The following is a 27,866-nucleotide window of genomic DNA, read 5'->3' as shown; positions in this document are numbered from 1 at the left end:
TGATAACTACTGTTTTTTTTGTTTTTTTTTTTTAGTTAAATTTTATAACGCAACGTGCTGTCTTTGAAATTGACTCAATATAGTTGAACTAAAATCAACATTTTCCCTCATTCTAGATGGACATGCAATCCTTGTTGGACGAACAAATGAGGAGAAAACTAGCCAATCCTGAACCTGAACAGTCGTCCAGTGGTCAAAGCACTCCAGCATCTGCCGAGCGTAAGCGAACGTCTCGTCGTCTGTTTGGATTGTTCCAAAGGTGACCTGCTTAACCTGTGTTTGTAATTAAAAAACTCAACTTTGTACATTTGTAAAAAAAAAACATGCTCTAAGCATAACCGGTTACAAAATCTCGTAGAGTAACGTAGGATAAGATTTTAATATTCATTGCTACAATGTCAATGTTTTACTCATTTTATTTATAAATTTTATTGCCAAGCAATAGTATTAGTCGTTTTTAAGATTTTTTATCGAGTCAGTATTTTTATACTTTTTTAATAGTCCTGGAGTATATTTTAGCCTCACATGCAATAGAAGGAAGTCAGGTAAACATAAACATTTTTTAGTGAGATTTAGTTATTTCGATTGTGTTTCGATTTGTGTCATTGTAACAGTAACATATTTATGTATTTATTTAAGTGTAATTTGATTTGTTATTTGTGTTTAAAAAATGTAAACACTCAACAAATATTAACGTTACTATCATTCCATAAATTGTATTGTTGTTTCTACTTGTGCCTTGGGTCTCTGTGATGATGTTTGTGAGTCAGACTTGAGGAGAAAACATTGTAGTGTGTAATTTAAAATTGCCAACTTACACTTATTGTTATTACTGAACACATCCTTTTAACGGTTGAAAAACTATTCAAAGAAATCTTATAAAAGATTTATATGCTTGGTAAGAAATTAAATATCAAAAACTTCAATCTACACACAAAAAGAGAGTTAAATGAGGGTTAAATAATAAGTTAACATGTAAAATCTAGGACACTTTTTAACTACAGGGTTTTGTATATTCAAGTAAGTTTGCTAATATTAAATACTAATTTGAAAACATCAGCTTTAATTATTTTATTGTAAAATTATTAAATACACTATCATTAACTTAAGATTCCTGTGATATGTGACCAGTTTAGATAACAAATGTTCAGGGTAAGGATTAATAGAACATCTTACTATCTCTGCAAATCGTTGATTTAAAATTTGTTTAGCCTAATATTTAATTTTCCATTCGTTTTTTTTTTCACCAGAATAATTGTAAGTAGAATTGTAACTAACACCATTTTGTGATAGAAATATTTCTCTAAACTTTGTTAAGCATTGAAAACTATAACTTGTTGATTGATTGTAATTTTATTAGAAAAATATATTTTCTAGAACTATACATATTAGCGCACATTATCGCTGCAATTTACAGTAAATATAATGAAAGAGCTGTGCTTGTATATAATTATTGTAGTTACGTTGTAAATAACAGCATTAAAACTGAATATATATTGTTAATTGAGCATTAATTTGTTTACCTCATTTGCATTCCCTTCATGCAACCATTGACTTTGGATCAAGTATTCGTCTAATCTATAATAGATCAGCTGTACTATTGAAGTTGTATTATCTCCTGAGCTAAACAGATTGTGTGATAACATGTTCTAATACTGTAGGAAAAATGTTGATGACGTCTGTCATGCAGCAAAGACCGATTTCATATATAGGAGTTTTTTCTAGAATAGGAGAACATGTAAACAATCTACCTGAGAAAATCACACTCCTGAAGGCTTCTTAGACGAACAAAAAAATCACACAACTTAATTTCTTCACTGAAGAAGTATTTAAAATAGTCTTGCATTTAAGGTAGATATCAAGTGTTACCCTATGTGATTTTTTTGTGTGTATCTATATGTCCATTTACTTATTCTTTTAAAATAAGCTAGTTTAAACCGATCACTTCCTAAAAACAACCTCTGTTAGCCACACAAGGCTAAATCAAAGTTTTTATTAGTAAGCTAGAATAAGTGTTCAGATAAAAGGTTAATAAAACACATGAATCGCCAACGTTTCAAAAAGTTCAAATATAACTGTATTTACATCTATACAAAATCACAAAAATATACTTGTAAACACTTTTAACAAATATATTACAATGATTCTCCGATAAAACTGATGATTAAAAACTTATTTGTATGTTACAGCTAGACAGGTATATTGGCTAGGAATGGTTTTGATTTTATAAAGGAGGCCACAAAACTGCAACTTCATTGTGGGCAGACTCGGGGAGCCAACTTTGATAAGCGTTCAGGAGATCTGGGAAAAGGACAAATATTTATGAACACTAACAATCAAAACGTCAAAATTAAAAACTCTATGCTTAGTGATAAGTTTGATCAATAAGTAGGAAAAGAATTTGGCATTCGGATAAGAGTTAGCTAAAAATTCTTGTTTGAAACTCAAAAGGAAATAAATTACTTACACTTTGGTTCGTCTTCCCATTTTTCAAGTAGAGACGACTTTGAATCTACTTGGGCAGCAACAAGTGTCTTCAATAAAATCTCAGTCCTTGGTTGTAATCTGTAAATTATGTTTGTGTGAGACAGTGCTGAGAAATAAGAATAATTAAACATTGTTTTATTTTTAAAAGAATAAGAATAAGAATATGTTTATTGTCTTTCAGGCTACATAAGCATTGAGCAAAATTAACACAACAAAATAAACACAACAAAATTAACAAGATGCAAAACTCACTTGCATTTTGATTGTTTTTAATAGCAAGGGATTATTTTTTAGAATAAATAACAAGTAACATTTATGGAGTTATTGGAAAGGAGTTAAGTTCAGATAGGTCACAAAATTAGAGTCCAGGGTATTATAGAAAGTCACACAAAGTAAAAAGGACATTTCATCCTGGTCTAAGATGTCTTTGGTAGATTAAAGACATTTTGTAAAGATTCTAAACCATTGTAATTCTTTATTTCTTATTTTCCCACCCAAGTTAGCTGAACTCCTTAGTTTCCAAAAGAACTCATTGAGTGGCTACACAGCTTTTCCTTAAAATGTGTTCAGAATTTATAATAATTCCTAAACATTTCATAGTTAATGAATCCTCAAAGAAAGGTAGGTTTCAAAACCAAATATAATTGACATTTTCACATATTATTTATTGTTTTTCAACCAAGTAAAAACTCCATTAAAGTGCATTACCTAAACAGTAGAATTCATTATGATAAATAAATTCTCATTTTTGGCTTAAAATGGACTAAAAAAATCATCTCAACTCACCCTGCCCAGGACTTGACCATGGTCTGAGGCGTGGAGAGGAGATTTTTGGAGTACTTTTTGAGTTTTGGACAAACAGATCCGTTGAGAAAGAAGACAGCGAACCACTTGTAGCGATCAAGACCTTCTGGAAATTCAAGCTCGGTCACCGGCAGTGGCCAACCCCTCTTGCCTGAAATTATTGATCAAAATCAAATACAGTTTTACATCAATAAGTAAGTAGAGCCAGAGCGGAAATGCCACTGCTATTATTTACTTTCTGCAGAGGGCTTGTCTAGCTTGCCAACGGTTACTAAGCATTAATTTTAACAAATCACAAATTAATTAATATTTTTTCTTTAAATAGAAACATACGTTAATAACGTACTGGTAATTAATTTTAGGCTTCTGGCAAAAAAAAAATATATATATATATATATTTAGGCCTAAAATGACCCTGGATAACCTGAGGGCTAGGATAATCAAGAGTGAACTTTATATGTACAAGTTCATGATCACTTTTCAAAAATTCTTTCATTTTTACTTGAGTAAAGTATATTTTTGTAAAAAGATTATATCAAATTAATTGCACCTTAGTTTTTCATTCATATAATAGTAAAAACAAGCACTACCGTATTTCAACATTTCCTGAGAGGGTTAGGACAAAAAAAGGGAGAACTGTACAAGCTTAACACTCTTGAGGGCATCATTAGAAAGTATTCACTCACCAAACGAGCCAGAGAAGTGACAATACACCACGCCAGTGTCCTCGTTGTATCTGGGTGGAGGTTCGGTGAGCGGAGACGACAAGTTACATAAAGTCGGTGCAAACACCGGCAGCCATTCAGGCTCTATAGCTGTCACTCCTATTAAACATTGGGGTGGTTAATAAACTGTTATTACTGGTCAGAACATACAGCAGTAAAACTGAATAATTAAATCTTACGATATCAGCATTGTTTAGGCCTATATTGGCACTTACTGTAGTGCGTAACGAAGATGTGTTTTAAAAGTTTAAATTTGTTTGCTGGAGTGTATTCATTCCCATTCAGGTAAGCCTACTAATTTTTCATTTCATTTAATTGAATAAAAAAATCTTAAAACAAAGGCCTTAGTGCTCAAGTTACATCCTTAACCTAAAAAAGTAACATTTAATAAAGTTAGGTTAGTATATAAACAACTTGGATGTTAAGAATTTTTGTCAGCATTGCAATCTTATCTGAATGGGCTCAATCCACTCTGGCACAAAAAAACACAAAATATTTACAATATTTATAATCAAATACTATAAGGCCCGTTCACACGGGGCGAGTTTACAAGCTACTCGCCGGCTTTTTTACACGCAGCTAGTAAAATAGCTCAGTGTGAACGACGTACTCGCTCAAAAGCTGCTTGTAAAAAAGCTCTGGAAAAAGTTGACGCTGCCGCTACTTTACACGCCAACTCGCCAGCTTTTGAGCGAGTAGGCGTGTAAAGTAGCCCAGTGTGAACACAGTTGCTTGTGCTTGTGTGCTTGTTACTCAAAGATGTTGGAGGATTTGGTTCAAGCCAGCTACTGAGCGAGTTGAAAAAGCTTCGTGTGAACGACTACAAGCGCACTCGCCGACTCGCCGGCGTCTTTCTACACGTTTGCGAGTGGACAAGCTCCGTGTGAACGAATACAAGCACACTCGCCAACTCGCCGGCTTCTTACACGCTGGCGTGCAGCTTGTAAACTCGCCCCGTGTGAACGGGCCTATATTGATATTTTACTTATACTGACAGATCACTCAATAAGGTTTGGGTAGAGAAGAGAGATGTCCTCATCCACATTTCCTCCTCATCATTAAGATTTTTCAAGTACGCCAAAAAATATGTAACACCTTGGATTTTGCACTCTTTGGTGACATCCTTGCAATTTAAAATTTGGATACATTAATATTGTACAATCAATTAGTAAAAAGTAAAGATCAGTTTATTTGGTTAAAATGGTCAATTGGGTTAACCGACAGTAAATAAATATTTAGTAAAATGCATTTTAGGACCAAAATATACCTTGAAAGGTTCTTATTCTAGTCCATACATGTGACAAATTAATTTATGTTAAGGATTTTTCTGGGATAGCATACCTAAAAAGAATAAATAAGAATAATATAATAATAATATAATAAGAATAGTTCTTTTTGGTGCAAGCAACAAAAACATTTTGGGTTTAGATAATACAAATTAACACATATCAGTAACGGTGTGTAGTGTTTCTTGTGTCTTGTGGCAAGATGGAAGTTTTTCCAAATCAGGTAACTCTGCTATCCGAACAACCCTTAAAATCCCTTGTGCGTTAACACCATCAAGATGTAAGGAAATACGTTCAATCTATGCTATAGGTTATCTCCAGCTCTAAAACACACCTCTGAAGTACATCTTGTCTGTCTGGAATATTTCCTGGTAAACAATCCATTCTGGAGCAGCCTTGTATAATGCAGAGGTTGACGGCATGTGCACAACCTACAGAGATCACATGAGTTGTTCAGTAATTAGTACTGGTATTGTCTTTTTAAAATATTTTTTATAACAAAATATTTTGTTTACTGTAATGATGATCATCAATTCTCTTTCAAGTGCATGAATTCATAAACAAGAGAGACGTTTGGCCAAAACATGGGTCAGGATTACAAAAGTAGTTTGCCCCAAATTTTTACAGTTACATTCTAAAATGTGTGTATGTGGTGATGGCTGATTTTGTCATACACTACACTACCCACTAAATTATTGTAACTACATGATCTCTTTCAAATAAAACCTGACGAATGAGTTTTAGCTTTCATTTTGGGTATGTAACTGTCAAAAAGTTATACCACAATAAATCAGCCAAGTAACCAACAATATTATTTTTTTAAGCACCAACCCCAACAACATCATTATTCCACATTTCAACAAACATTATTCCTTAACTTTTATACTGAAAATATAACATGGAACCGTTTCAAACCTCTTCCATCTCGGGTGTTTGGTAGACAGGTTTGCCCTTGCGTAGTCCTCTGGAAGTCAGTTCTTCATCTGTCAGTTTGAGGGCAACTTGGTCCACCATACCTGCCAGTACTATCTGTCGTAGTTGTCTTGCCTTAAAACAAAAACTGCAATTAATACATGTGCTTTTATATGATACGCAAAGAAGAGAAAACAGTCCTAACCAGACTGAATATGAATGCTCAAGATTTGTTCTGGAAACTTTTACTTAGTAGGCCTATGAATGTAATAAGTTAAAAAATAGACAAAAACGATTGCATGTTTCAACCCCTGGTCAAAAAGAGTTTAGTTTAGAGATAGCAAGCTTGTGTCTGTTAAAGTTTTTGAAAGACAATTTTTCTTATTCCTCCGAAGTTTTAATTTAAACAGACACAGTTTTAAAAGCACGGTTTTCGCTATTTATTCACAGAATTTTTCCCACCCACATATTTATGTTCCAGAAAAGGGAACAAAAACATACACAACTAACCTTATAATATCATCACCAGACAACTCACTCTCTTTCTTAGTTGAAAATAGTAAAAACTGTCGGGGACAGTGAAATATTCTAATGTTTTATGTATATAGTGTAACGTTTTATGTCTCTTGTGGCAGTTTGGACTCTTTCCTATTCAGGTAAGCCTGCTATCCTCACTAAAAATACTAATAACTTTGTAATATATTCTCACATGAGACATAGATTAAGTCCAATGTCTGATGGTAGACTAACCTGTGTATCGGTGGGAGGAATCATCTTAGGATCCACCACCAGAGACAACCCCGGCAACTGTAGATTCAGCTGATTGGTCAACTGTAGTCGTAACTTACGACACTCTACCACAGCTTTGTGTCTCAGACCATGCAAGGTACAGAACCTCTCCAGATGACTGTTGGAGTTGGCGTATTCGGCAGCTCCTACTGCTCTCAGCAGCACCATCACATCACCTGGACATGAGATCGTAAACATCCGCATGAAATAATCTTCCTATTTTTATTGAAATGGAATATAGGGAAAATTTTTTTAGCAAAGCATTTGATACCGTACTGTAATACGTTCTCATTATCAAGCTCAATTTATTAGAATGAGTCCAGATCTTGTATCTCTGGATGAACAATTTGGTTTCTAAGAAAGAGCCGTGTGATCCTTATATTTGCCTCAATGAAAATGTATTTTTATTTTCATTCATGGGTTGTTACAAAGCGTATGAAGCTCATGTGTTGTATGACGGAGACTCATTCAGAGTCAAAGAAAGGAGACAGATCATCTGCTTCACCACAAGAAAAGAGCTCAATGTGGTTAAGAAGAAAACCTTTGGCAATTTGTTTACATCAGGAAGCTGATTGGTAGATTTCCTTAGGTACCTAAACAAGGATTGCCTCAGGGAATTAACTTATTGGGGAGTGCAAAAAAACTAACTATAATTTAAGCATCTAGGGACCTCTAAGGAAAAATTATAAATAAACATACCAAGCAAGAGTGAGTTCCCCATTCCGGCCCATTGTCGTCGTAATTTCAGCCAGTGTTTGTCCCCGGAGAGTAGAAACTCCTGAACGGACAATGCAGCCACAATAGCCAATGTGTAACCAAGTAGACCTGACTGGTGACTCAGACACAGCATCTTGGCAAACCTGCAGTGGAAAAACCATTAAAAGATAAATATTATACGTAATAGAGGTCCAAAATTAACAGAATAAAGATATTGATTACAACAAAATCACACAAAACACTTCCCAAATTATGGAAATGGCTCAGCAAAGGCCATAAAATAACAGTAAAATCTGTCTTTATAATTTTTTTTTATATAAATAAAAACTCTGTCATTGTTTTTCTGGAGATTTTTCTACGATTCGGGTAGCTTTGAAGAAAAAACTTGATTACTCTGTGGTAATAAGGGGTTTCAAAGCACAGGAAAAGCTACTAGTTATAAGATAGTAGAAGAAAACAACACTAACCTTGGAGCCACAGGGAACATAGACATGGTCTGTCCCAGAGGGGTCAACTTGGAACTGCAAGCATCTGTAACAAAGCATCTGTAATGAAATTTGATTTTTTTTATAATTTACAGAGCAACATAGTCAATGACTTGAAAAAAATGTATTGTAAATTATTAGCAATAAGTTTACTTTGAAAGGTTAATGTTTTAGAGGCTAGCTTTGATTGGCAAGACACCTGATACTACATACTCAAAATTGTATTAAATATATTCAGTCTTTAATCTTGCTGTGGGCTAGCAAGGCCGTTAAGTAATCTGGGAGTGGTATGTATAGTAATACAGTTGTTTGTCTATTTATAGCAATTTCCACAAGTCATTGTGCCTTTGTATTGTCCAGGCTAGTTGTGTCACTTTGCGGTTAAGTTGCATTTGTGAATGTTAGTGAAAGTTGTAGTCTGAGAGACTTGATTTATAAGCTGGACCGAGCCAGAAAAGTTGGAAAATGAGCCCAGCTTTTATTTTTGTGGTACTATTGTGATTGGAAAAAGCATAGGCCTATGTGGAAATTGCAGATTTTGCTACAAAAACAGGAGATGATTTTTATGTTCTCAGACTGAGGGAAATGTTCACATTTTCCATGATCGATGTATTCTCAAATTTTACGTTACCATTTCCCTAATTGCCATTTAGTACCTCCACTATTCAGCATTACCTAGTTACGATGTGGGCCGGATGATTTAGAGACTACTAAGCCACTTTACCCATTCACATTATCCGTTCCCACCTTTTTTCTTGGGCGGCTGCAGCGCCCCAAGCAGTGTCAGCCTGTGTTCAGCAGTCTGTAGCTGCGTGACGTCTGGGGGGGAGGGGAAGGGGAAGTTGACCACTCTATCGATGCCGAGAGACTTCATCTGCAGCAGTAACTCATCTACAGGCCGACGCTGCATTTCCGGCACAGCCCACTCACAAAACTCATCATTGAACACAGCCGAGGAGTACAGTCTGCAAGTATAAATTTGGTGTTTATTTCTTTGACGTCATCATCAAACAACTGTTTATGTTCAGGTATAGTTTGTCTCAATTAGTAAAGGCAAGCGGGATGTGCATGCACACAAGAACCAAGATCCCCCACCACTGTTTTTGATATTTCTACAGCCAACTCAACAATCAACAATGGCAAATATTGCCATTGGATTAGTTTAATACCACAAGCGTCTAGTAGTGTCACTATCAATGTTGTTTGGAGCCTTTCCCTCATCCCTCCCACAATGATACATAAAGTAGATGGAATAGTTTTAATTTTAAAACCTTTTGTCACAATGAATTTCTCTCTACCAAAACCAGAATAAACTTGACACTTTCACTCAAAAATTCAATATCTGCACAGTATGTGAAATTGAAATGACACACAAGTACATAAGAAAGACAGTCATCAGAGCGTAGTGAAATACAGAGTTGTAATTGTCACCCACCTATAACAATGACCAGCACTTGTTCGCCCAGCTCTTCCCGCTCTCTGATTGGCCGACGCTTTGCTGGTCCAGAGCACATCAAACGTAGACACGCCAGTGTGAGCGTCATACAGCCGTGTCTTGACTTTGCCGCAGTCCACGACGTACTTCACATTAGGGATGGTCAGGGAAGTCTCAGCAACGTTGGTCGCAACCACGCAAAGTCTACAACCCTCTGGTGGGGGCTCAAAAACCTGCAAAATGATATTCATGAAATCAGGCTGTGGCCGAATCATATTTTATTTAATCTAAAAAAGGATCCAATGAATTTACCCAATCACATATTTATAATAAAATAAATCACCTCTTGTCTTAGGTAATTAAATGGTACTGTTGTAACAATTCAATATTTTCACCAATATTTTTTTTATAGAATAATTTAATTTCCACCATATGTTTTCATTTTATCTAAACGTTAATCCCTTTTCAAACCATATATAGTAATTAATTGTCCATGCAGACCAATAGGTAATCAATTTAATACAATATAATATAGAAATTTTCAAATAACCTAATATCATGTAAATATATAATAGCCTATAACTTTTGTAACAAAATTGCTTCAAATTCAATACAATTTTATTTAAATAACTTTTCAAAATTATAATTCAGCTCTCTAGCAAATGAAATGTGTTATAATATATATATGTGAACAGTGGCCTATAATTTTATGTTATTAAGTCGGCATTGACATATGTGAGTGCAACAATACATCAGACCATCATCACTTCCAATAGAGCCAAGATAGTATGAAGATGCAAATTAGACACTACATATTTAATATTAAAATTTTATAAAGAAAAGTACATTATTCGGACAAAATTTGTGAAATTTGTTGAAAGAAGAACCATCCTTGTGACGAACATTCATAATTTACAACATCAAGAACTTTACTTCAAAGAAGACATCAATTTTGGTGAGATTACTCCAATAGACTTTTACCCCTTTGGAAGCCATTAAAACTTTTTTTAGGCCCAACCTTTGGACATTTGTACTCAAATTCAAAGTCAAGAACTTATAGAAGCTTAACCTATTCAAAATTATTATTAATTCAACCAATCTATAATTCGAACATACTTTATATTTTAAAACAAAATTTAATTAGGTTTATATCACAAGATTAATTTCAAATGCCGCTCGATCACCCCACCTGAGAAAGATCCTTGCAGTAGCCTAAATTATAACATTGAACTTAAATAATTAAAACCATTATAATAGGCCTAGCCTAAAGTTTTTTTAAAGTAAATTCATTTCCCACTGTTTGTACAATTTATTGTGAACCCCCTTTCTTTTCTTTCACTATCAGATTTGTATGATAATTAATAAATTTAAGTTTCGATTTTGTACATGGAGTTTCCATTGTAGACCTAAGTTGAAGGTTGATTACACTGTTTTCTGTTTCAAACATGACATGCTTTTAGGCGAGGTCTAAAGTTAAAAACAAAGATAAGTATGACTCAAAGATATGCGATCGCGTTTTAGAAACAAATCATATTGTTGGTTGGATTCATCTATAATTCTATACAAGGAGACTGATTGGAGGAAACAAAATACGGCGGAGTCGCTTATCATGGCGATCGAAGACGAGCCACTTTCAAGACCCTTTGTGGATGTCAGCTCGATGTATTTAAAAGTTGTTAAAGACAAACAAGAGCAACTACGAGATGATGACAGGAGCGTAAATGGCTTGTCAACAATGGACAATGCACCTACCCCCGCCCCCACCTGCCGTTTCCCCACGAGGAGGAAACCCCAACCTTAGAAAAGAGGAATAACCTAAACTTAAGATTTTTTATTGTTCATAGAGCTTAAATTAAAATATAGTAGTAGAGAATCAACATAAAAGGTCTAATTATCAAAATGTGCCTGATAAGGAAGTAAACTTACCTTGGCCTGTTTGTGACTGGGCAGCAAGGAGAACAAAGGCAGGACCCAGAGTGGTTGTACTGTAGTGAACGTCTCCTCCTCCTCCCACCCTTCTTCTGCTTCAGAGCCATCATCCAACATGTCTCCCTCTGTGTCGTCCTGAGGGTTCAGTTCATAGCTGGAACATCAATCTATGAGATTTAATACTATTGACAGACAAAAATATGAGGTAATATTATTGAAATTCTGAAGAAGTTTGGTCTTTATAATGACTTAATGAGCATTTATATTGCAAACCTATGAAAGTATGGTACCGGGTACATTAAATTCAGATGCAACTTAAAACCTGTAAAATATTAATTCATCCTTTTCTCATGTATTTCATTTTGTTGCCGAGTGTCCAATCTTAAAAATGGTTAGGAGCACTTACTTGTCTAAATTAATCACTGGCAAAGGAGCAGGAGATTTCTTTTGTTTCCGTTTTGATTGCTTTGCTTTTTTCATAGCATCTTTCAAATCTTCATCAACCTCATCCTCTTCAACATCTTCCTTGTCTTTTTCCTCTGTTTTATCACTGACCAGATTATTCTGCTTTTGAGACCGCAGCGGAAAAGCTTTCCTCAACTTTTTAACCACAAGGTTCACTTCTTGTTGACCTTAAAATATAAATTCAAATAATAATTCATAACTACATAAAAGGTTTTTTATAACTTTTGGAAACATAACCAATGAGTCAGAATTTCAAAAGTACATGCCTTACATAACCTGTATGGGTTTTAGTAAAATACATCATTAACCAAACACATACTAAACAGCCAGCTACGAGAAAAAATGTTAAAAAAACAATGTAAGACACATGAATGAAGACTACATGGTTATCGTAAAGTCACTATCTATCAAGGGTGTATCATAGCTAAACTGAGGAACTTGAGCTCTTTGGGGTAATTTTTTTAGAAATGAAGCATTTATACACTATTACGATATTTTAGATAAATAAAATGTCAAATTCGGATCAATATTTACCGAGGAAATATTTCATCAGTGTGCGTATGAAATGAAATGAAAATCGTTTATTTTTTCAGACAAAGTTAGGGCCACATTGTCCTTTCTTACACTTGACCTGACATTCAAAAATATAACAAAAATAATATTACATTGGGAAAACAAAATCGAATTAAACATAAAATATTTAACAATTAATTCAAGTACCTACATTTCTCAGAAAAAAAAGAAGAAAAACATACAAATTAAAAAAAAAAACACTTTTTTTGTAAATATTAGCCTAGACACCTATTTATTATCAATATTTTTACCTTTTTGGTAGCCTAAGGTGTCCAAAATTACATATATATCCTGCGAGACATGTTTCGCATTAATTACAATGCATCTTCAGTCGCTGTCACAGGTTTCAACGTGACCTGTGATGAGTGATCTGTGTGTGTGGTGGTTTGCGTGTCTTCTCCCGCTCGCTTGATGTACAGTACGTGTGTGACAATGGTCGAAAAATTGTATATACGTATGTGTTTCGTGAACTGTACGGTTGTGTTAATATGTTTTATAAATTGTGACAACTACTTATATGGGCAATGTTGAGACCTGTGACAGCAACTGAAGATGCATTGAAATTAATGCAAAACGCGTCTCGCAGGAGATAAGTAATTTTGGACACCTTAGGCTACCAAAAAGGTAAAAATATTGATAAAAAAACACATTTACACACTCTTGGATACACGCATCAGCAAACGCGCAAAGAAACAGTAGCCCTAGGACACGCTAGCCGAGACCATCTTCTCAAAATAGAGCTTTTTCAGTGCAGCCACAAACTGGGAACGTTTTTCAAGTGTCTTAAATTGCAGGGGTAGGCCGTTTCACAGACGACAAGCGGTAACAACAAAAGCCCTGCCATAAGCTGTGGTCACATGATGAGGTATACGCAATGTGATCGAAGAATAACGAGACATTCGTGAACCACCCTGACTCCTGAGACACAAATTTAAAATAGGATTTGAAATATTTTGGGGAGCCAGTTTTCAAAATTGAAAAAAACCAATGTCAAAATTTTAATGAATAGTTGATCATTTAATTTCAGGATGTGTGCCTCAAGGTAGTATGGCGTGATATGCTCCATACGTCGCAGACCATAGATCTCAAACAATAGTTCTGTGACCACTGGAGCATACCCGCCTGAATCACAGTCATGTCATTGATCAATGAGTTGCAGTAAATGAAGTGGGGTAGTACAAGTGATTTGATCAAATGTAGTTTAGTGTGTTGTGGTAAAAAATTCTGTAATCTTTTCAATGAATGTATGGAGGCAAAAACCTTTTTTCGTGTGTCCGTAATTGCTATGTCCCAAGTAAGTGAAGAGCTGAAAGATATATTATTATTATTATTGTATGAATTTAAGAGACAGTTTAGGCTGGTAATCATTAGTTTCTTTTGAATAGCCATTTACTAGTGATGGTTCGGTACTTCACGTCAAATGTCGATTCCGCCGGTTCTTGGCAAAAGAACCGGAACCGAGAACCGATGGTGAAACATCGGTACCGATAATTCCAAAAAATTACCAATATTGCCGCGATCGACCAAGACGACTATGACGTTTCCGTGACCGCGGGACATGATATTGCCGCGGGGATGACGGCAATGACGTTACCGCGATCCCAGGAGACGACGATGATGTCTACACGGCCACAGGAGATGTTCGTGATTTTGCCGTGATCGTGGAAGATGATGATGATGTCTACACAGTGGGTGATGATGTTTCAGTAATTGAGAAAGATGTTTCGAATTTTGCAGTGATCTCAGAATACGACAATTATCACTTTGAGTTTGGCTGGACTGAAAATATCAGGCTGGCACAGGCACCCCTCTATACAGGGTGATTGAAAAGTCTGGGTACGGCTTAATATTTTGAAAAATAATAAATGTAGACCTACAAAACTTGGAATCAAGTAACAAGACATATAAATCTATCTTAACACATATCCAGTGATCCGCTACCTCCTCAGGGGGACGGCCCGCCAGGAGTCAGGAGAAAATCTTAAATGTAAGCATAGGTTGATATGCACATCAAATTAAAGGTCTATTTTTGTAGAATACAACGCCGCAAACCGCACTCAAAAAGGTTGACCCAGTACAAAATGGCAGCTGTTCAAAGATTCATTTAATTTACATTGCTATTATACGCTTTCTCCTCAGGGGGCACTGTATAAAGAAAATATAAGAAAGTAGTAAAGAAAGTAAAGTTTTCATCCAAATTTCTGTAGAGTTTTGGGTGGATACTTATCAATACTTTCATACTTTACTTTGAAATGGCCCTTAGGGATGTTCATCAAAAGACAGCTCTAGCTCGGCCGAACTAGAGAAGTAAATACTTCGTTTTAGCCACTACAGTAGTTGTTGTAAAACTACAAAAATTATCGTCCATCTGGCAACATTGCACTGTGCACTGACGTGGAAGTGGAACTGATCTTTTAGACAAGACCCAATGAGATTGCGTCTTTCCTATGCCTAGGCTCCCTTATTGACAATCGACTACTGTAACTCGGTAGATCCATTCAATACTTTTATTTTGTTTAACTTACCGTATTGTTGACTGTTGTAGGTTTGGAAAGTAGTAGTCCTCTTGCTAGCTCTGCAGAATGACGATTGGTAGTTTGTTGAACATTTAGTTTACGCTGGGCTGGGCTACCCTTTATATTAAGTTGGATAGTTGTTTTTTTTTGTAGGAATGGGGATTAAATAAGGCGTCAACACAAAAACAAATATCATTTTATTAAATACAGGCATAGAAAATCATGTCTTCTGAGATCGCGGCAAAAGCCGTGCGTACGATCGCGATCGTAAAAGCTCGGCTCGAGCTCGATAAAAATCGGTGACTTTTATATCAAAATCCGTGACTTTCGGAAATATCGGTGCCCTACTATTAAATCCGTGACTTTTCCGGGACTTTCCGGGAATCCGTGACCTGTAGACACCCTGCCCTAGGAATCGGGAAGAAAATTGTTAACGTAAGAATAGGTCGATATGCACATCAAATTAAAGGTCTTAACTTTTAGATTACGATGCCGTAAATTCAAGCTCAAAAGAATGCCTGAGTAAAAAATGGCAGTAAAAGACCTTTAATTTGATGTGCATATCGACTTATGCTTACATTTAAGATTTTCTCCTGACTCCTGGCGGGCCGTCCCCCTGAGGAGGTAGCGGATCACTGGATATGTGTTAAGATAGATTTATATGCCTTGTTACTTGATTCCAAGTTTTGTAGTTCTACGTTTATTATTTTTCAAAATATTAAGCCGTACCCAGACTTTTCAATCACCCTGTATAGTACCTTAAATATGGTAGTTATTTGATGTGATAAGAAGGGTTTACACTTGGAAATTGGCTAGTTAGAATGTTTCATTGCTGCATACATTTTTTACTTGAAAAACACCCTAATAGCCTACCTCAAAAATACAGAACCGGTAAAAACCAATCCATTCAGTGAACTTGGTAAAACTATTTTAAAGATGATATTGGTATTGAGAATTGTTTTTTCAGGTATCGGTATCAAGAATCGATAAATTTTGGTATCGACCCATCACCAATTCATCAAATATTATTAACACTTCTGCTACATTATATATTATTTTGATTTAAATGTGTTTGGGTATTTTAGTGTGTTTTTCTTTTACAAATTAGTTTTAATTTCTTAATCCCTTCAGTTTTGTACTAACCTATACTAATGCAAAATACTATGAAATTGAAATACTGTATGGATATTTTGTTTTAGAAAAAAAAATTAAGTAGCCTATCCTAATAAATTAAGGTACCCATGGTACTGGAACCGAGAACCGAGAATCGATTTTGGCTAGGAACCGGTACCGGCTTTGAAAAAGTGGTACCAACCCATCACTACTGTTTACCTTATCTAATATTAGTGCACTGGCAATATGTATTGTGTAGCCTATGTAATCGGACACACAAGTATATGATTAACAAAACATTAATTTGTTTACCTGTGAGAAATATGAGTATCCCTCCTTCAGGCAGCTGAGTGTGTATTTTACAAGCCTTGCGATAAGCTTCTTTCACATAGTCTTGAGGTGTCTGTTTGTTGAAATGAATCGTTACAGGAAACTGTCGTGATTCAACCTGAAAAGTTAGCAAGCGTGTTATTTTCAGTCAAACCGTAATATAATAATGCTATGAGTAGACGTTTTTTTTATGCTTATGTTTTCTAACTCATAGTGTTCAGAGAGATAAATTTACATGACCTAACCAACATTGCACTTTTTTCAACAAACACTTCATTTGTTGGGAACTGTACAGATCCTAAATTACACAGCATTGGTAAAATTATAAATTTGTACTTGTGAGCAACAAGTCAAACATTACTACCTAGTTATATTTGTGTAAACAATAGATCGTTAAGAGATGAAAAAATGTTTTTGTGTCAAAAAATAATCTTTACCTTGATAACTGGAGGGGGAGTTTTGAAGAGTCGAGTGTTTTCCGTGAAGTCAGTAAGTCGAAGAGTGGCAGACATGATTATAAGTTTGAGAGGGTTCCCTCGCTTGTTCCTAACAGGTACAATCCGAGATAGCAGACCAATCAGAATGTCCGTGTACACGCTGCGCTCGTGGGCTTCATCTAGGATAATGACTGAGTATTTGTTCAGCAGAAAATCCTGGAAACAAATTTCTATGAGGCTATAAATAGGTACAAAACTGTAATCAATTTGAGACATTGTACATTTTAAAACTTTTATTTAAACTTATGTATGTTCCAAGACATTTTTTCTTATTAGGCTATTATTTATTTAATTATTTTACTTCATTTTTAGACACATACTTTCACATTTATGAAATTAAATAAGTTGAATTAATACTACTGCAGAGTGAACAATGAGAGCGATGCATTGTGAGGATTTTTAAAATTTAGATTAGTGCATTTTTTTTAACAACGGGATTAGAGGCCAAAATGTCAAATACAGGAGTATTTAATAACTGTATAGTTGGTCAGCAGAAAACATTAAAATCAATCAACTATCACAACAGTACGGCTAATAAATCAGGTATGTTAGATGAACAAATGGTAGATCAGAATCTAGCACACCAAAGATGTTTTTAAGTATGCTTTTAAGTATTTTCTTAGGTAAAGAAACATATTAGGCCGCCTTCCCACTAGGGTCGCAGCCACGCTTGTCCCTTTACACATGTTGGCTGCCACCAACTGACTGAGACCTTTTCGCTAAAAACAAAAAGGTACTCTGTTTCGTGTTGCATGATTCGGAATCAAATTTTTGCTTTTTTGTTCGTCAGAGACTTTTCCTTTCTTCTTTGGTTTACAGGCCTACCTACTAATGACAAACATTCATTATTAACAAGAAATTTATTAGGTACTCTATTCTTTCATATCGCCGTTAACAAGCAATTAATTGTAAACCAAATAAAGCTCTAATAATATAGCTAATGTTATAGCTCAAAATAAACAGCCGCAAACCAAGAGAGTATCACAGGTTTGTGTGCAGCTTCAAGCAAGTGGGAGTCACGGGTTGAACACAGGTGTCCACAAAAAAATTTTGATTAATTTCGATGACTTTCCATGACTATCCATGACCATTTACCATTGATTTCCATGACTCACAAACTTCTCACGAACTAAGACAGCTCAAAACATTGTAATAATATTTGTGCTATATTGCAATTTGAGTTGTTATAGTAAAGTTGTAACATTTTAGTACCTATACACTACCATTGCAACAATATCCTACAAAACTAATAAATATTAAATTAAATTATAAGATAAAGTAGGGACCTGATTGTACCTATTGAGCTAATACAGTTGCAATAAATTGAATTATCGTACATTTGTGAAAAACCCTGAAAAATGCTACAATAGTCGGGGTTACGCCCGACTAGAGCATTGAAAAGTCCCCTCCAATCCATCCATCATTGGGAATTTCCATGACGTTTTGCCTATTTCCATGACTTTCAATGACCAAAATCTTTTTCCATGACTATCCCTGACTTTCCAGAATGTGGAACCCTGTTGAAGGTAGTCAGAAGACAAAACAAGCTGTGCGTGCAGCCCTGAGAGCTAGGTCGCAGCCACCCAATGTGTGTCGCTGCGACCCACTTGTGTGAAGAGCTCTATAAGACACAATGCAATTTTACAGTTCTGGTGGCTGCGACCCAGTGGAAAAGCAGCCCTTAGGCTCTTATTTAAATAATTATAGGGTTCGGTTGCAAAAATGTTGTATAACAAATCAGAGTTTGTACACTAAATTACTGAGACATCACAAGTTCAGATATTCCAGGCGAGATAATATAAATTATTATCCAAGTACTGCACTAATATAGGACTGTTGGCTAAGGAAAATAAACATTATCTAGGTAGGCATATTACAAAACTTTATAAATGGGTAAAAAAGTTCTTACAGTCTGCAGTTCTTTCAAGAGAACACCGTCCGTCATAAACTTGATTTGCGTGTTTGGTGTCGTGTTTCCTTCAAATCTTATCAGGTAGGAGACTTTATCTTCGCTCATATTCAGCTCCTGACCAACCCGCTTAGACATAGCTATGGCCGCAACCCTTCTCGGCTCCGTTATTCCGATCAGCTTGTTGTTGCTAGAAAACAATATTAAAAATAATTATGAAGTTTTTAACGTGCTTCCCTTCTAAATTAAAGACAGCTAAAAAATCCTTTGAAATTCACCAAAGTTTGTATATAAAAGTACTAACTTTTGCCACTAATAATACTTTATTAAAATGTTACCTACAAACTAAAAGTTTACCTAGTATTTAAAGAGACATACAAAGTAAACAACAACTTTGGCATTAGTTGGTCCGTTTACTCTATGAAAGAGTTTTTGACCAATTACAACATCTGTAAAAGAACTAGCATAACTAAATTTTTGTTGCAATGACACCATTTTATTCCTTTAATAACAAATTATGAGAATTATTTGGTTATATTGTCTAAGAAACTAATACTGATGGACTAACTAAATGCTTTACCTTGCATAGCCAGCTTCATACAAAAACTGTGGAACCTGCGTAGTCTTCCCACTGCCTGTTTCTCCGGCCAACAAGACTATTGGATTTTCCCGGATGGCTTCCATGATAGCCTGTTCCTCTCCAAGGATTGGCAGTTTCAATCGTCCTTCTTGAATTTTCTCATCTCGATTAACAGGAATAAAAATTGAAGGGACACTTTCAACTTTGATAACCTTATCCTTCTCTTCTTTCAACTTTAAAGTATTATCCTTATGTGTTACTTTATTGTTTATTTCATTATCGTCTGTAATGTCTATCGTGACACTATTTAAATTTTCGGATTTGGTTTCATTTGTGTTTATTAAATCTTTTTGCAGTTCCGTGTTAGTTACCTTTACTTGATCAATGTCCTCAGGCTCTTCTTTAATATCAACATCTTCATCAGCACTGGAATCCGTGTCTGATGGCTAATCATCAAACATGAAACAAGATTTGTCATTAAAAGTTGTAATGGCAATGTTTCATGAGTATTGGCATTTTTAAGCTTTACCTAGCTCTAGGGATATTAGAACTGATTAAACATTGTCAATATTATGTAATGCTTTAAGAAAACTGGCAAAATGTATCAGATTATTAATATAACATAATTTAATGGTTGGAGTAGATTGAAGTGAGATTACCTGTATAGCTTTGTTACTAACTAAAACAAGCTGATCCATTAGCCTGGACCATTTATTATAATTACGACAATTAGTAAGCACACCTTTCCACTTGCTTCAATACATAAAACATAAAATAAATCTTGAGTATTTTAACTGACCTACCCAAAGTTTTAACATTTAATTGATGAGAAGTATAGGATTTATTCGTAAAACTAAGTCGTAAAAGGCAAGTGCATTCTACACGAACCCCACTTAGTCATATTTATTTACCCACTGTAGCGGTACTGGGCTCATAGGATCGATTTGAGGCTCAATTAAATTCAGAGATTTCTTGTGCGTGCTACCATTCTAAGTCAGAATATTTTATTCGGCTGTGACGCGAGCGTCACACCACTTAGACAATTTATTGATGAACAATTTTTAACTTCCTACTTACATCAAACCCAACAATATTGGGGTCATCTGTCAGGAGAGAACTTTGTCCTTTAGCCTCTTCCTGCAACAGTTTCATCCTTTTTTTCCTGCTGCCAGCTATTGAATTGATTGCCTTTTGTTCTTCATTATTATGCCGCTTCAAACCTTTAGTTTGTAAAGAGGCTATTGTTGTTAGTTTGTTTAGCAATTCTTCAGGGGCTTGTACTTTGGAAAGAGCTTCTAAAATTGTTGAGCGCTGAAAAAAATATTTCAGCTTCCATCAGAAATAGAATTTTGAATGATAAAGTTTTATTGGTGGATGATATTAAAACTTTTTAATTGAATAAAAACTTGCAAATGGTAACTACCTAATGAAAGTTATAAATTATATTAAATGTAGCCTAATAGAAACCTAACAGTTCTTAGATATGACTAGCTGTGTGCCCGTTCTACGCACGGGGATCTTATAGTAGTCAGTTGAATGTGACAAAAATCACACAATGTTGAGTTTTTGGACATTTGTAACTTTATTTCTCAAGTAGGTAGGCCATGTATTCCATGGAAAAGTACCGGTATCAAGGATCGTCATCGATAAGGTTATGAATAAATTGGTAGGCGTACGTACCCAAGAGATGGGCTATGGGCCTATTGGCTGTATGGTCCAGCGATTGCATCACACTGTGAGTAGAAACAGAAAGTGACACATTGGAAAAGCGAGTTTAGCATAATCCGTATACCTCTATTACAATCAACCACTGCAGTTGTGATTTTTTTACTTTACACTTTACACAATCGCCATTGAAGCGCCGTCAATGAGTGAAAACCTTGTTTGTAAGCTATTTGCGACGATCATTAAGTGTCCCAGCCATATACAACACTGATTCAAGGTCTTCTTTCTGGTTATCAAAACTCAAGAACAATTTTATACACAAAGAATCTTTGGTTCCTGACCTGGATGATGCCTAGTTATTTAATTTAATTTACGGTTACACTATAATATTGCACTTGCGATTAATTAAATCCGTTATGTAAGAAAAACGTTTTTAATCTCACTTTGTTTGGGATTTGCTTTTACAAAACTTGATCAGAAATGATTGCGGTATTTGTAAACATATCAGTGACAGCTAGAAAAAATAATCTTGATCCGAACAGCTGTTCGTTATTTCATAGATGATTATGTGATAAAAAATTAACGAAATCTTGACAAAATTCGCACAAAACTGCATTTTTGAACGTCTGTAATTTTATTTACAAAGTAGTGAGGCCATGTTTTAATGGCTAAAGACACTCTCGCCAATCCAGTGAATACATTAAAATGACTTGGATTTTGATAGGTACTCTCGTTTTCATGAAGAAGATTGCGTAAAATGTCATCATGAGTGTTACAGACAGACAGACAGAAATATAGATAAGACTTGTTTCTGCTTCTTTAATGTATAAAACGTAAAAATAGCCTAAAAATATATAATTCTTAGCAATGTACAGACAAAACTCTAATTTTATTTATATAGATGGCTCCAAAGTACTTACGTTTTCTTTTTTCTTTTTACGTTCGACTATTTTTTCCAATTTTTTCCTCTGAGTTTTGGATAAAACTTTTGTCACAACGGGTCCATTGGTTTTAGTTTTAACTGTTTTCCTTTTCTTTGATGGAATAACAAGTGTGTTACAATCATCATAAGGCTCATTTTTCTTCGTTGTCAGTTCCAATTGTACCTAGAATCATATTTACTGTTAAATGCTACCTAGAATATTATGCCACAGTATAATGGTAGATTTTTTTTTTTTTTTGGTCCTAGGTCGCTAGGCACGAGCCTGGGATTGTTTTTCACATTACTTCAGGCTAGACCTAGGGGTTGCGGCATTATCAATTAGGCCTAGATAAAATTCATTGGTGACTTGGCGGGGATCGAACCTGGGACCTCAGGGACCCCTGGTCCCACGCTCTAACCACTACGCCAGCTCGCTCCCCATTGAGTTCAGCATAAAAAAGTAGTACAAAATGATGGGTACACCACCTTTATATTTAAAATAATTTCACATTTCAAAATGGCGGATCCAAAATGGCGGCCAAAAAAAATACATCCATCATAACCAAGTGAAAATTGGTCGAAAATTAATGGTGGTGTATACTTATCTTTATCTAGCATTATTTTGAGATTATGGTCTTAGTACCGGTATGCACAATGTTAAAATGGGCTAAAAATACATTTATAAAAAGTTATCATAACTTTAGAATGGATCAAGATTTTTTTAAACGGATTGCAGCATCGTTTTCAGCGTAAAAATTTAGTTTGAAACAATGAGTCACAACCCTACCTTTACATTTGAAAAAAAAAACAACTTTTTATCCAATATGGCGGATCCAAGATGGCGGCCAAAAATTTATACCCAGTCAAAATTAAGTACTTACTACTCTACAATGATCTAACGTGGTCCGGAGTTGATATCTTAAGAAATGTAGAAAAAAGTAGGGGGGGGAACTCATTTAAAACTCACCCTGTATATATAATTATAGGTGTATTACTGATCCACCTGTTTATGATTCCATCAACCCCTTTTTTTTACTGCACCTCCCTTATTGCCAAATGGGAGGTAAGTTTATTGTCAAATGCTTATGTCCAAAAAGGCACAGACTTATAGCAGTTTATTTTCTATTCAGTGCTTGCCTGATCATTTGTCAATTAATATAAAGAAGTAGGCCTATCTGTAGATCTTCCTGCTCAAAATGCGTGTTGCTGGTAATTGAGAGGAGATACCCTCAACACTTCTGACCATATATATATGCTATCCACAAGAACAATGGAAACACACATTGGAGAGAGAATTATTCAAATGAGTGTTACTGAAAAGAGGTGTCCTCAAGGTACTGTCCCCCCTTCTCTGGAGTCTGGTGGTCGATGAACTTCTTGGGAAGTTAACCAGGAAGGGTTTGCGATGTATCGGATATGCAGATGATAGTCATCATTGCAAGAGGGAAGTTTGAAAATACCTTCTGTGACTTGATCCAAGGAGGGCTAAATTGAACGAAGGAATGGTACAGGTCCGCTGGGTTGACGGTTAATCCGAACAAAACCTCACTTGTGCCATTCACAAGGAAGAGAAATCTTGCCCACCTGAGAACCATCAAGCTGGAGGGGAAGGAGCTTGAATGGAAATCAGAAGTGAAGTTTCTAGGGGTAGTCCTGGACAAGAAACTACTGTGGAAACAGACACATAACTTAGCTTAAAAAAGGTTAACAACAAAGCCACTAAGTTAATGCCTAGATGGTATGCAGAAGGTACCCTGGGAAGATGTGGAATTGTAACCCATACATACTAAAAAGCTTGTGGTAATTATAATTACCAAATGATTACTAAATAATTACCAAGCATGTATACCCTTTTGGTCTGAGACCAATCATCGCATATGGATGTGTAGCTTGTAGGCCTACCCCCGTCAACCCCGTCACCGGGACCAGACCAGTTCTGGTCGTGCCACAGTAACTTTGGCTGAACTGTAGTAGGTAACGCGAACCACTCCCCAAGGTCGACTGACAACTGGGAAAGGGGTTTTAAAGAGTAGACAAAACCAATTCCGCAAAAGAGATAGGCCTAACTTACGTAAGGTGTGGCTAATTGCCTTGCCGAACGCAATCTATGGTTTTATAACAATAAATGTTGTAACCCGGAGGTAATTTCCGTGATGCGCCCGATTGAAGGTTAACCCTAGAAAGGTATCGTCATACAGCATGACGCTAAGGGTATCAATACGTAAATTTGAATTCGACAGTAAGGTACAGGAATTGCAGGAATTGAACAGGAATTGCACAGTAAGGTATCGTGTCATACAGTGTGACACTAAGGGGGTATCAATACGTAAATTTTATGTACTGCCGGCCATTTTACTATACACAAAGGGTATTGACACGTAAGTTTGACGTATGTGTTCCACAGGGGTGCCCAGAGGGGGGGTACTAATTTTTTTTGGGGGGGGGGACTTATTTTGAGATTTTTGGGGGGATATTTTTTTGCTAGCTGTTATAATGAATGTATAATTTTGTATAAGCAGCCTGAAAAAGTGTTTCTAAGTAGCTCACTATCACCACCAACAACATTTTGCCGTTCGTAATTAAGATAGCTTCTAAGAATGGTAAAAACGGACCTTGCCACACAATCCTTAATATACCAGTGTCTAATTTTACTTGCTAGGCCTACATATGTTTAGGTGGTTCTTTAACTCCACCATCGTCAGGATTTAAAAAAGATCCACTTCTGGAGGTGTCGTCAGAATACGACAAACATTTAATACAAAACACGAAACGATTACAGATAGGCCTGTCAATTCGTACATTGCCGTCGGCAGGACTGGAAGTAAGTAAAGTAAACTGAATCAGGTTCAGGTTATGACGGACCGACGTGGTCTCGGGATTGTCATCTGCGTTTTCAACAGCTGATATTGGACTATTGTAGTGACTGAGAAGAGTAATTGAAAATATAATGGGATTCATAATTAATTGAGTGTTTTCACTAAAAGATTTTGTGCTGTCAATAGTTTTATGTAGCCTATATTTCAAACTCCTCAAAGTATTTAATAAATTTCCTTTTCTGCAGTAATGTAGAATGTCGAGACCATCCGGCATATAAATTAGTTATTATTGTCAATAATTTTGAATGGAAAAATCAATTATGAATCCCATTATATTTTCAACACTCTCCTCCGTCACTAGAATTAGTCCAATTTCAGCTTTTGATAACACAAACACCAATCCAGAGACCACCGTCACCACCGCCGTCTTTCCGTCATTACCTGATTCAGTTTACTTCCAGTCCTGCCCGCGGCAATATACACCCGTGAATTGATAGGCCTATCTGTTATCGTTTCGTGTTTTGTGTACAAACGGATTGTCTGACAAGATGCGTTTCTACCATTATTAGTCATAAAAGGCAATCCTGGGGCTATCAAAATGAATTATAAGATTACTTCGTCACAAAAACCTTTTGTACTGGTGGCAAATATTAAGAGATACTATGGGTATTTTGCCCGGCGATTTTTGTAGAAGGCAGCCTGGGAGAGGCGAGCAACAAGTCTGTCTTATTTCGTGACTCTGCCTATAATTTTGAAACAATATACTTTTTGCCAAAGTATTATTAATGCACTTAAAGCTGTTTGAATTCTTAAGCCCTGTAAAAATTAACGCCACCTAATATATTGTACAGTTACAGCACTGTGTTGGAGTAGAGTAATAATTCACTGAGTAGGCCTATATTGTTGTACGTTTTGAAGACGTTGTCTATTGCAATACTGAGCACACATATTGGCTGACAATACAGATTCTGAATTGTAAATTGAAAAACTTATAATTCGTCCATTAGTTAGATTTATATTGAGGTATTGTTAAATAACGTTTCATATTAAACATTTAATTTTGATTATATCAGCAAGTTTGTTTTTCGTACCTCAAGTTTACTAAATACTTTAAATGCTTGTTTTATGAGGTAAAGGGAAAATTGTCAGATAAATTGGTGAGGGGAGGGTAGGTTTAAATAGACGGCAGCATAAATTGGGGGGGGGACTACTCCTTTGGCTTGGGGGGGGACTACTTTGGCTTGGGGGGGGGATTGCGCCTCTGGGTTTGCTGGGTTTGGGGGGGATGGGCACCTCTGGTGTTCCAAGAAACTGACTATCAAGTGCATAAAGAAACACACTACGACCCAACCAAGGCAATTGACTGCTTAGAGCACTGCCGGAAGGAGGGTATTGTCGGTTGAGGGGGTGGGGGGTAAAACGCTAAAAATAACTCGTACCACGTCAAATTTACGTGTAATACCCAACCCATCTAGGGTTAATGAAACATACATTTTATGAAACTGTTCTAGTGTACCGGATTATGACTATGACTAGCCTAATTATGAGAATGTAGGCGTAACATATTTTAATGAAAAAGCTGCACATTTAAAAAGATACAATAGACAACATTTGAGTAGGCTACTATAATACTTTTAAAATAGACAATCGATTAACTTAAACCATTAAACTTACAAACTAACCTATAAACTTACAAATTAAAGTTACCTAGCCTACCTTTGAATTGGAGCTATTTTCAACCACAGTATTAACCACTTGTCGCGCTTTCCAGTTGTAGCCTTTCTTCCCCATTATTATTTTCTAACAGTACTTCACAGAAAATGTAAATAATTTAAAGATAAAATTAAATTATGCTTATCATAACCTCAATCTATGAATCTATGACGATGGACTGCATAGTTCTAAATATTAGTTTAGTTAGTTAGTATCGACTCAATCTATCCAGCAACTGCTGGTCAAAGATGAAGAAAAGAAGTATGAAGTAAGTAAGTAAGTATGAAGTTCACTCATAGGGTTAGGTTAGGGTAAACATTAAACAAACATACATATAAACAAGCAAAAGCATTCCATTCCATGCAGCATGGCTTTTTCTTTTCGCTTCGGCCGACGAGTGAGTTTGATCGTGGGGTCCCAGTTTATCGACATCCCAAAAGATCGACACTGAAATAGTCCCACTTTGTCGACAACTCAAAATGTCGACAGTGTCGGTAATATGGGATGTCTGTAAAGTGGGATGTCGGTTATGTGGGATGTCTGTTATGTGGGACGGTTGTGTAAATTTTCCCACTTTATCGACACGCAAAATGTCGACAAGCAAAACAGATCGACAAAGAGCGGGAGATTCAAATTGAAGGTGAACAGCTCTTGCTGAACAGCTCGGTTGGGGCAATGGAGAGTCGTTCTTTTTCTTAACTCCGAACGACTTCTATTCACCGCGCTTGCAGTCTCCTTCAAATTTTAGGCGCCTTAAAATAAGAAAATAAATAGCAAAACCTAGAAATAATTAGAACACAGATGAAACCATTGTTGTTCGATAGTGAAAAGTATTGTGAATAACATATCAAAAGTCTCCAAAAATATCTTTGGTGGAACACCACAATTTTTCCAAAATGGCGGCCAAGTCCAGTAGTTTTTTTGCTTTTTATTGAAATTCTGACTTTCCAGTCAATATTGGTGAAAAGTCGTCAATACATTTAATGTTCCTCCTGAAATTACCTTTAAAATGATACCAAATACATGTACCTACAACAAAAAATAAACCCCGTAGAAATAATAAAATATTTCAATTAAAAATTCCTGTTGTAAATTAATGTAATAGTCCAAGCAAACTAAAAAAAAACCAGACACAGGGATCGTATAAAAATTTTCAAGTAAACATGTTATGGTTTTATTTTTATTGTTGTGGTGTGCA

At 35.6% G+C, this 27,866-nt stretch overlaps 2 protein-coding genes across 2 annotated transcripts in view; one reads left to right on the top strand and one right to left on the bottom strand.

Moving 5' to 3' along the window:
• The window catches only part of LOC129001312 (bicaudal D-related protein homolog), a 110,052-nt gene extending 108,550 nt beyond the window's left edge, over positions 1-1,502 (top strand). Inside the window, exon 10 of the mRNA XM_054428566.1 lies at positions 117-1,502. Within this exon, the coding sequence (XP_054284541.1) occupies positions 117-263 (147 nt within the window). The 3' untranslated portion in view covers positions 264-1,502. The remainder of the gene's footprint in view (positions 1-116) is intronic.
• A 584-nt stretch (positions 1,503-2,086) lies between these two features.
• On the bottom strand, positions 2,087-26,785 carry LOC129001532 (probable ATP-dependent RNA helicase kurz). The gene is made up of 20 exons (XM_054428859.1): positions 26,672-26,785; positions 22,138-22,323; positions 20,630-20,863; positions 19,553-19,998; positions 18,973-19,162; positions 17,004-17,219; positions 16,549-16,684; positions 11,976-12,201; positions 11,567-11,723; positions 9,641-9,873; positions 8,953-9,170; positions 8,188-8,251; positions 7,703-7,863; positions 6,965-7,179; positions 6,218-6,349; positions 5,637-5,733; positions 3,978-4,115; positions 3,274-3,442; positions 2,468-2,565; positions 2,087-2,301 (listed from the first exon to the last, which is right to left on the bottom strand). Exons 1-20 carry the CDS (start codon positions 26,744-26,746, stop codon positions 2,225-2,227), a joined length of 3,468 nt encoding a protein of 1,155 aa, XP_054284834.1. The 5' UTR covers positions 26,747-26,785; the 3' UTR covers positions 2,087-2,224.
• Between the last annotated feature and the right edge of the window lie 1,081 nt (positions 26,786-27,866).

This window comes from Macrosteles quadrilineatus, unplaced genomic scaffold (assembly GCF_028750875.1).
Source record: "Macrosteles quadrilineatus isolate MER2022 unplaced genomic scaffold, UCM_ALF_1.0 Scaffold_8__2_contigs__length_117827958, whole genome shotgun sequence".
NCBI classification, from domain to species: Eukaryota; Metazoa; Arthropoda; class Insecta; order Hemiptera; family Cicadellidae; genus Macrosteles; species Macrosteles quadrilineatus.
The sequence above is the reverse complement of the archived record's forward strand: the minus strand, read 5'-3'. Positions and strand labels throughout refer to the sequence as shown.

What these genes read in the sequence shown, in the direction of transcription:
- LOC129001532 (XM_054428859.1), bottom strand. Translation starts at nt 26,746, where the DNA reads ATGGGGAAGAAAGGCTACAACTGGAAAGCGCGACAAGTGGTTAATACT. An exon ending in CTCCCCCTCCAGTTATCAAG is followed by an intron (nt 16,685 to 17,003) that starts GTAAAGATTATT and finishes CTAACTTTTCAG; the next exon opens with GTTGAATCACGACAGTTTCC. An exon ending in GCAGCCGCCCAAGAAAAAAG is followed by an intron (nt 8,252 to 8,952) that starts GTGGGAACGGAT and finishes GCTTTGTTACAG; the next exon opens with ATGCTTGCAGTTCCAAGTTG.